Genomic DNA, 10,352 nt, shown 5'->3' on the forward strand with positions numbered 1-10,352 from the left:
GCCGCGTCCCGCAGCCACGCGGCGCTGCTGGAGCTCGCGCTGCGCCTCACAGCCTTCCTGCGCGAGCACTGCCGTCCGCGGGGCGCCGGGGAAATTGGCCTTTACTGCTACCCGGGGATAAACCTGCCGTCCTGGATCTTAGGGTAATGGTTTGAACACTTGCAATCAGTGTTGTTTTTTAAGGGTCATCTCTGCTCAAGCAAATTTTATAGTTCAGGCTTTTAATAACACATGCAGTAGTACCATAGCAATGCAGTCAAGAAGCACTGGAGCCTTGCATTCTGTAAAAATAAAGCATCTTTGGAAAAGCCACTGCAAAAATATATTTGAATTTTAAGTTCCGAAGATCTAAACTGCAATTGCATCCTTTTAAAAGCAATTTTGCATATTTATAGAATGGAAAAAACTTAATGACTGTTATCTGTGTTCTGCCTGTTTAAAAATGGAGGTGATCTGACAGAAATATCTATTTAAAAAAGACTGTGCAGGTTTTTGAATGTATTGTCTTGCTGGCAAACAAAGATGCTAAATGAATATACATTTAATGTTCCATCACAAATATTGCAGGGAGGAGTACTGAGCAATGCAGCACTAAAGTGCTGTTGGTTAATTAACAGCTAGGAAGTTGAAATATTTATAATCCCAACGCTTAGGTTCATCTGGCAATTCTAAAAATCCTGTGTCTGTTGATGAATTCTCATGTTTGTCTCCTTTATAGATGTATGTTTTGTATCTGTAGCATTTAGGATGTAGTAGGGAATCATGGATCACAAGTATATTTTCTTCAGCTGATGTATACAGCAGCAGCTGTGCTTCCTGGGGGAATGACCTGTGTCAGTTTTCTCCTGCATGTAAAATGCACAATAGCACAAGAAGAGGTACCACAGTTGAGTATAAAGACTTTAGTGGACTGAATGCTGTAATCATAAGCCTCCCAGAAGCACTGGGCAACTTTCTCACAATTTTTCCCCCAGTGGATCAGGTTGCCCAGAGGTGTTGTGCAGGTGCAATCCCTAGAGGTTTTCAAGACCTGACTGGATAAAGTCCTCAACAACCTGGTCTGGTGTCACAGCTGGCTGTGCTTGAGCAGGAGGTTGGGCTTGGCATCCTGGAGTCCCCTGCAGCCTGATTTATCCTATATCCAGATGAACTGAGCAGTAACAGTTTTCTTTTGCTGTGTGACCAGGAGCCACTGGGATGCTTTGATTCCTGCAGCTTTCACTGCCGAGTCTGACTGCTACACGATGCAGGGCTGGCTCAGGTGCTTACTGACCCAAGTGGCTGTGCAAGCATGCGAAACACTGAGGTTTCCACCTCTGCATTCTGGATCTCAGCAGTACTGCACTGACAAATCACTTACACAGAGAGGAGATAGAACTAATTGTACGTACAGTACAGAGCCCAACAGTAGAAGGAATGTGAAGATTTATGGGGACTTGATGTTTTAGTTGCCACTTACTCTCCTTGGCTTTCCATCGCGGCTTGTGGTGAGCAGCAGGCGCCGCCAGAGGGGGCACAGGGCAGGGAGTGGGAGCGCCGAGCTGCTCGGGGCTCCTCCACTTGTTTTTAGGGAAGGCGTTCCAGTACCTGCTCAGATTTTCTCACACCGGGTTCTTTAGACCCGTGAAAAAGTGTTTTCATCGTGCAGGTTTTTGGCAGTATTACATAGGTATGAATGGAAATCTTGTATTTCTCTTCCTAGTCGATAGCAGAAGTTTTTTAAAATGTGGTGCTGTTGATGTCAGTGGTACCTTTGTCATCACTGACCTGCTTGGTGAGAAATAATATTGAATGTTTTCATCTAGCTTTAATCTTTTCCCTTGCTGTAAAATGCCAAAGAGTAACACTGATTATTCGTCCTACTTGATTTCCAACAAAATCTTTAAAAGTCATGTCTATATTTTCTAGCTCAGGCAGCTATAAAAGTATAAAAGAAATGTTAGTGAAATTTAAGAGATTTTCTTATTTTGAAAAAACATTTGTGTCTTGTTAGAATCCTTCAGGTTCCAGCTGCCTATTGTCCTATTGATCCAGATGTACCACCAACCTTATCCACTAACTTGATGAAGAAAATCAATCTTCAGTATATTCTTGTTGAGAATGATAAAATAAATGTAAGTATTTAGGCTTCTACAGGAAGCATTAAAGGGCAGTTTGGACATGTGTAGATATGCAGATTGTATTCTGTTTTAATAAACTTGGATGGGGTGGGTTTGTTTCTTCATGCCAAGAGGATGTCTTTCTCATTCAGAAAAGAATGTCTTTAAAATTTGAAGTACAAAGTGCTTTTCCTCATCTTCAACAAAAAACTAGCCTAGTTTCCTGTTACACTGCTGTTCAGACAAGCTTGTTGGGCACTGGCACTGAAAGACTTTTCCAGACTTGTTTCTTCATAGATCAAGGTTAAAAGTTGGAAATCTGAAGTAGTTCAAAAAGGCTCCTGCATTTAATACTTTGGTTTCTTTTTGTCCAGCTGCTCCCAAGTCTTATACCCTCACTGATTGCAAAGGAAAATAGATCAGATTGGACGTTTGGCCTTTGTCTTCTGCAGCATTCTTTGTATATTTTCCCTTTGTTTTTCTTATTTGCTCAGAGAATTGCCAATTTTGCATTTATAGAGTCTGTGTTCACTCCTATTTAATATACAAAAACACATGAGCTTAAAATTGTGTGGTGTATGCCCTCCAAAAGCAGAGGCATGAAAAATCACAGCTTGTTTGTGTGAAATGCTGTTCCTATTTCATTGCATACAGTAGAGCAGTAACAGTGCATCCTGAGTTCTGCTGTTTGAACTGTATGTTTTTCTCTTGCAGAAATTCATGATGTCCCATGCTGGATATTTTTGCCACAGTTCTTCCACACTAGAACACATTGGTTTAACTCTCTTCCAAATGAGCTCAAGCAGCACTGATTTGAATTCACAAGCAGACGATATGAAAAGTAAATGTGAACCTTTTAAAGCTGTGGGTAACTCAAAGCCAGGATATACCCTTGGCCCGGATCAAACCAAAGTAAAAACATCAGAAGGAAGATTCATGGATGTTGGCCAGAAGGATGCTTTAGCATATGTCTTGCATACATCAGGAACTACAGGGATCCCCAGAATAGTCAGAGTGCCTCATAAATGTATAGTGCCAAATATTCAGCATCTTAAGTAAGTGTGGTTTTCAGTTTTCCTTTGAAATGTTTTACAAATCCAATGTTTAGGGACTCTTTTAATACTTTGGAGGAGTGTAGGTCAGGCTTTTGCTAACACCACTTCCTCCTTGCCTGCCTCTTCAGATTTATTTGTGTTTTTTTCTTTTGTTTCTAAATAGAATCACACCACATTTTGTTTCTGTAACTGTTGTTTTTAATGGTCAAGTGGTGCTTTACCTGCATTTTTGAGGGCTGTGCTTCAAATATGCTGTTGCTGTAAGTATTGTACTGTATTCTGGCTTGTGACTTAAAAGAAATAGATAACAAAATTAATTATTTGTTCACAGTTATATTTACTGTGTTCTGTAGTTCTTAAGTCCTGCTTCCTTTTTAGGCTACTCAGGTTTCTTTCTGTTTCATTTAATACTTACAAAAAATTTGTTTATGGAAAATACTCTTTTTCTTTCTTCTTTCTTTTTTCTTTTTTCTTTCTCTTTTCTTTCTTTCTCTTTTCTCTCTTCTTTTTTCTTTCTCTTTCTCTCTTTCTCTTTTCTTTTTCTTTCTCTTTTCTTTCTCTTTTCTTTCTCTTTTCTTTCTCCTTTCTCTTTTCTTTCTCTTCTTTTTCTTTTTCTTTTTTTTTTTCTTTCTCTTTTCTTTCTCTTTTCTTTCTCCTTTCTCTTTTCTTTCTCTTTTCTTTCTCCTTTCTCTTTTCTTTCTCTTTTCTTTCTCCTTTCTCTTTTCTTTCTCTTTTCTTTCTCCTTTCTCTTTTCTTTCTCTTTTCTTTCTCCTTTCTCTTTTCTTTCTCTTTTCTTTCTCCTTTCTCTTTTCTTTCTCTTTTCTTTCTCCTTTCTCTTTTCTTTCTCTTTTCTTTCTCCTTTCTCTTTTCTTTCTCTTTTCTTTCTCCTTTCTCTTTTCTTTCTCTTTTCTTTCTCCTTTCTCTTTTCTTTCTCTTTTCTTTCTCCTTTCTCTTTTCTTCCAACAAGCATCTGTTAGTTGCACTATGCCCTTCAGTGGTATTGGTGTGTAATGTGGTGCCTTTGTAGAGGACATCCTTAGTCAAGTCAACAGTTACAGTCCAGGAGATCTTACTCAAATTACCTGGCCTGCATGTGCCTAGGTGTTCAGAGCAGCCCTTAAGATCTGAGCTTAGCTAACACATGTTTCTTTCATGCTTTCATTCTTCAAGTTTGGAAACAATTTTTAAGTCCATACATCAGATATGTAAATCCTAGCTTTCTTATTTCAGATCCATATTTGAGATCACACAGGATGATGTGCTGTTCCTGGCTTCTCCTCTAACATTTGACCCATCTGTGGTTGAATTGTTCATAGCTCTGACAAGTGGAGCCTCTATTCTTGTGGTACCAAACACTATTAAAATGATGCCTGTGGAGCTCTCTGCTGCTCTGTTTCACCGTCACCACGTGACAGTGTTGCAGGTAGGCAACACCTAAAATAACTCTTGCTTTTCACCTTTGCTAAAATGTGCTACTTCATCAGCCTAATTGCTAATGTTAATAAGGCAGGAGTGTTCTTTCTCAAAGTCAATAGCTATCCTTTTTGTTGCAGTGTGTTAGCTGTTTAGAAAATTATCATTTGATCAAAACCTCAAACATTTTGTGACACAGAACAATGAACTAAAAATAAACCCAACATTTATTTTAGGAAACTGATAGTTATTAAGAATTAATTGAATTATTCTGTTAATTAAACTATTAGTTCTGAAGAATCTGGTAATAGTGTCACCTGTTATAGACATTTTTAGCACTTTTTAATGGGTTTGATCTTAGAGCCTTTTAATGGTAGTCTTTATGCTACAAGTACCACAACTAACCAGTGCTATATATAGGGTGATAAAATGTTTGTAATTTTTACAATAATGAGTGCAAGAGAATAATTGATTTCACAGCAACACTTGTTGTTTTTAGGCCACCTATTTATATGCGGCTTCATGCATCTCATGTCTTGAAATACATCATCTCCTGTATGATTTCAATTTTAGGAGTTTAAAAGTTTGCAAAATTTACTTGAAGCATCCAGCATGGCTGAATAAGCCTAACCCATGCCCCATAGTCCTGTCCTGTTCCTCTCATCCTGTCACTTGCTACCTGGGAGAAGAGTCTGACCCCCACCTCACTGCAACCTGCTTTCAGGTAGTTGTAGGGAGCAATAAGGTTCCCCTTGAGCCTCCTCCAGGTTCAACACCCCCAGCTCCCTCAGCCACTCCTTGAAGAGTTTATGTTCCAGACCCTGTTCCCTTTTCTTTTGGAAGAATGGTGATAGCTGCTATTGTAGGGTATAAATATAAGATTAGTGAGTGGCAAGATGAAGCAGAGCAGAAAAAAACTCACTAATTAAAAATCTTTTGTAACTTTATTCTCTGCTCTTACTTTTACTTATTATGATTGCTATAAGTTGCAATGGTTTAGATTTTCCTATCATCTACAAGTTTCATGAACAATTTAGCTCACTTCCTTTCAGAAAAAAGCTCTGAGGTATTGGTCTTTATTAGCAAGATTTTGTAACTGTCTTTTAAGACTTTTAAAGATATATTGTAAGCACCTCAAGCTGAAATTTGGTGAATGAAGGTGTTCGAGATGTCTTTCTAACAAACATTTGATTTTATGGGATTTTTTTATCATTGTCTTAATCAGTGAAGGAAAGGCTTCTTGGCTGAATTAATGTTCCCCTTATAGCTTAACTGATTATTAATTATTTTATGATGTTTCTTAAATTTTAAAAAGACCTAACCTCCACCCCTTGACTCTCCTGAACAGACTTGACAAGTCTAAAACTTGATTATGAAGGATGGGAAGAGTATTAACTTTTTCCCTCTTTTTTTACTTTACTGTAATTCACTAAAGTTAAAATTAGTTGAAAAAAGTTTTTCTTCCTCTATTACTGGAAGAAAGGAATGTGGTAAGAAAGAATTCCCATTCATTTTCCAGTCCTCTTAATAGAAAAGTAGGCAAAAATGAGAGTGAAACGTGTCTGGTAAAATGATTTATTGTTTTTCCCTTCAGTGAAAGGGCTCTGCATCACCAGTAGTTTTATAGAAGTAGCTGTTTAAGGAAACTGGCTTGGGTTTTTAGGGTTTGGTTTTTGTTTTCTTCCCCTGCTTATTTTAGAGTGTGATGTGAAAGCTTTCAAAAAAACTATTCTTTGTAAACTGTTATATTTACACAAATCAAGAACAACCCAGAATCTGACATCCTAGGAATTGTTAGTGTTAAACAAAAGTCTTTAGGTGTTCTATATGCAGGTTAACCAGATGTTACAGCAAAACTATAACCTATACATTCTGGATGAAGGGCAAAAAAGCTTAAACAATAACATCAAGAGAATACTGTGCTGCTTAATAATCATAAGAACTAATGTGCATACACTTCAGGTAATAGCTGAGACACAACAGGGAGCCAAAAACACATCTAAGTGAGGAAGAAACTGCAGAAGAACATAGATTGGTGCTGATAGTACTTGTTAAAGGCTTCACATAGGAAACAAAATTTCGTAAAACACCAGTGTGATCTCTACTGGTATCAGATGGTTGAAGCCATTTACTGTACACAGATGTTTTAAAGTACATCCACAATACAACTATGCAGTGGATATGATAAAGCAGGAAGAGATGTACATGTATACTGAAAAAGTATAACAGGTCTTTTTTTATATATATCATTCAGGCAACACCAACACTTCTCAGAAGGTTTGGAGCTCACATTATTAAATCAACAGTGTTGTCTGCAAATACTTCACTTCGTGTCTTAGCCCTTGGTGGTGAAGCATTTCCTGTCCTGAGTCTCTTGAAAAGTTGGAAGCACAAGGAGAATAAAACAAGTATTTTTAATCTCTATGGTATTACTGAAGTGTCAAGTTGGGCCACTTGCTACAAGATTCCTGAAGAGGTTTTTAGTGATAATTTTAGGTAGGAAAATTCACTGTTTTCATGGCTTGGCTTGTGAATGATGAAAATCACTAGAAATAGAACCTCGTTTCCCTGTTACCAGGGCTACTGAGTCCTAAGTGTTTATGCTGGCAGAAGCTACATTTGGTTTTCATGTATAAATAGACTAATCCATTATCTCTTGCTCTAATACAGACCCCTCAAGTAAAAATTATTGGTGAATGATTCTTGAATGACAGAACTGCAGTGTGAAATTCTGTGTACTTGTAGACCTGCTAAGTTTCACATAATGTGATGGGTTCTGTTTCAGTCATCTCTGAATCTACACCTCTTAGTCGTTCCAGCCTGGGATTTCACATGCTCAACCAGGACTAGCCTAGTCCAGGGTGTCCAGTCTCTTGACTGTGTGACAGTGTTGAATCAGTGTTGCAAATGGCAAATGGTTCCTACCCAGTCTTCCAGTTCCTTCGCTTACCCATGTTGCTGCTCCTCACAAGGCTTTTCCAGTGAGAGCGTCTATAGTCAAAGAGAAGAAACCTAGAGCTAAGAGTCAGCAAGAGGAGAGCAATGGGGCTCTGTAACTCTTAATCAAGGCTCAGAACGAAGATAACTCTGTCCAGTTCAGAACATGCCTTCTGAGATTTACTTATTTTAAGCAAAAATGCTCAAAGATTCCTTTCAAATGTAATCAGTAGATACCAGTGTGTTTCTTACTGCTACCATGCTTTTGCCCACAGTTTTTTAAAACTCCACACAAATTGATTAAGAGGAGACTAGATACTTTGTTTTTTTCTAATTCTTAATAATATACTACTCAGCAGATGATCCCACAGATCCTACTTGACCAGTGTGGATGACAGGAATTTTTCCAAAGTGGCTCACCCAAGGTCTAACAGTAATTTTACTTGGGCTTCTTTTCAGCATTTATGAATCATTTTATCATGACTTTCTTTTCATCGTTTATTACTATGCCATTTTTCACTCAATTTCTGACTTTGCAGGTTTGTTTGGGGTTTTTTTCTTTTTCTAAAGAGAGTTCAGGAATGTCAAGGATATGAAAGGTGCTTCCAGTTAGCTCAGTGTTTCATATTCTCTCTGAAATGTGTAATTATTCTGTGGCATAATAACTATACATGTGATTTGAGTTAAATGTGTCCTATGAAATGGGATGTTTTGGACAAATGGTGTGAAGACTGAAAATGGTAGATGGTCATGAAATGTTACTAAATTCTTGTGTAAAACTGATTTTCATTCTGGTTTCTCTGAGTTCAAAGATAAAACATAATAGTTCAGTGTAGAAATTGAAGTAGAACCCATGCCAAAGTTATTTAAAGTTACTTTACTTTTTGAGTTTTGCTTTACTGAAGAAAATATATTATTCTATACTCCCACTCAGAAATAGTGTCCGTAGTCAATAAATGAGGTCCTGGAAGTGCTTGAAGAAGCTGGAGAAAGAAGGGAAAGGAAGAAGTAGGTCTGTCGCTCAACAGAAGTCTAGAGTAGATTCATGACATTGAAATTACAGTTTCTTTTATTTCAGTCTTTCCTGAAGGCATCAACTCTACTTTACATTAGTAATAAAATAGAGTAAAAGCTCAAATTAGGTAAGGCAGGGAAAGACTGGGTTAGAAAGCAGTTACATGTGTTGAAAGTGGTTGACTTGATGGAAGTTTCAACATGGGAGACTTAAAAACTCCCTGAAACTCTTGTGGTTCTCTCAGGATATTTCAGGATCCATTCTTGCCTTATTTTCTATCGTCCTGTGGGGTTTTTTGGTATATGCTAATGAAACCCATGCACATTGATGAGTTTTTTGATTTTTGATAGGTTGATATGTTTTTAAACAAGAAACACTTCTAGAAAGAAGTCCTAAGCATCTACTTTTGCTCCAATACCAGTCCTTTAAAAGATTGCATGCTAACTCATTTCTGGAACAGTTGTTTTGTGTTCAGAAGGGAAAGATTTTTACTGTTTCTCTCTTTAATGTATTTAGAACAGGTTTTCCTATACCTTTGGGATCACCGCTCCTTGGAACAAAAGTTGAGGTCAGAGACACCAACGGATCTGCAGTTCTAGAAGGCGAGGGACAAATATTTATAGGTTATTTTATATTTCTAATTCTCCTGTGATACATTTCTTAATTAATGCTTAACAATATAATGACTATTTTATGGTGGTTGCATCTGATATGCAGATCACTGTAGCATTTTAAGTTCATATTGGGCTGGGAACCTTCTGATGGTATTTCAGGTTGTTGGAATGATGAACAGGAAGTTACCATCATTCTGTCTGCAGACTGTGCCTTCCTTTTATTGGCATTTTTTTCCTGCTTGCATTTTAACATTCTCAGTTGAAGTAATTTCTGTGTATTAGCTGAATTAACTGCACAGCCAAATTTGTACATTGCAGAACTTTAGACAATGATCTTTCAGTACTTCTTACAGTGCTTGTTGGAGTTTAGGAGAATTTGATAAAATGTTCTTTATAACTTTCATTTACAGTTAGCAATTTAATATATGTGACCAAAATATTTTCTTCTGTAGGTGGTGAAGAACGAGTCTGCTTTCTTGATGATGAAATCACTGTACCCCTGGGTACAATGAGAGAAACAGGGGATTTTGTAAGAGTGCAGAATGCAGAGTTGTTCTTCTTGGGTCGGAAGGACAATCAGATTAAACGTCATGGCAAACGTTTCAATATTGAACGTTTGCAGCAGGTAATATAACATGCAGTAGAGTATGCCAGAACGAAAAGGCAGGTACAAGGAACACATTGTTACCATCAGAAATGGGTATTTACTTATTTGCAGATGACTGTTAGGAGTCTAAAAGAGATTGGGAGGGTGTATTATCAAAAATCTACTCACATAATTTAGGGAGGAGTTTGGTTCTGAGTTCATGGGAATCTGTTTTATTGTGTGGATTCTTCCAGGAGAATTGAGAACTGTATAAACACCTGAAAAGCACTGAGCATTGCACTGCAATGCTTGTATAGTGGTTGTTGTACAACATTCAATGTCAGACTCATGGATTATGTGTCATTCATGGCATTTTGGCAAATAATGCATTTATCTCTGAGTTCAGCAACAAGAGAAGATATTTCATAGGATGTTCTGCAGAACTAAGGATGTTTCTAACATTCTCTGAAGATGAGAAAAGTACAGTTTTTAAATGTGTGCCTTTTTTCATGGTGTATTTTACTCCTTCTTCTCTATCGATTTACTGCATTTCAAAGCAAGGCTAATATTTTTTCATTACAGGCTGCCGAAGAGCTGTGCCAGGTAGAAGCTTGTGCAGTGACCTGGTATCAG

The 10,352-nt window shown here is 37.5% G+C and overlaps 1 protein-coding gene across 1 annotated transcript in view; it reads left to right on the top strand.

Moving 5' to 3' along the window:
• Window positions 1–15: 15 nt before the first annotated feature.
• The window catches only part of AASDH (aminoadipate-semialdehyde dehydrogenase), an 18,030-nt gene continuing 7,693 nt past the window's right edge, over window positions 16–10,352 (top strand). Inside the window, exons 1-8 of the mRNA XM_009073106.1 lie at window positions 16–143; window positions 1,994–2,114; window positions 2,814–3,154; window positions 4,385–4,577; window positions 6,822–7,063; window positions 9,036–9,142; window positions 9,586–9,758; window positions 10,302–10,352. The exon at window positions 10,302–10,352 is cut by the window's right edge and continues 133 nt beyond it. Coding sequence (XP_009071354.1) covers window positions 2,064–2,114; window positions 2,814–3,154; window positions 4,385–4,577; window positions 6,822–7,063; window positions 9,036–9,142; window positions 9,586–9,758; window positions 10,302–10,352 — 1,158 coding nt within the window. The 5' untranslated portion in view covers window positions 16–143; window positions 1,994–2,063. The remainder of the gene's footprint in view (window positions 144–1,993; window positions 2,115–2,813; window positions 3,155–4,384; window positions 4,578–6,821; window positions 7,064–9,035; window positions 9,143–9,585; window positions 9,759–10,301) is intronic.

This window comes from Acanthisitta chloris, unplaced genomic scaffold (genome assembly GCF_000695815.1).
Source record: "Acanthisitta chloris isolate BGI_N310 unplaced genomic scaffold, ASM69581v1 scaffold13564, whole genome shotgun sequence".
In the NCBI taxonomy this organism is placed as follows: domain Eukaryota; kingdom Metazoa; phylum Chordata; class Aves; order Passeriformes; family Acanthisittidae; genus Acanthisitta; species Acanthisitta chloris.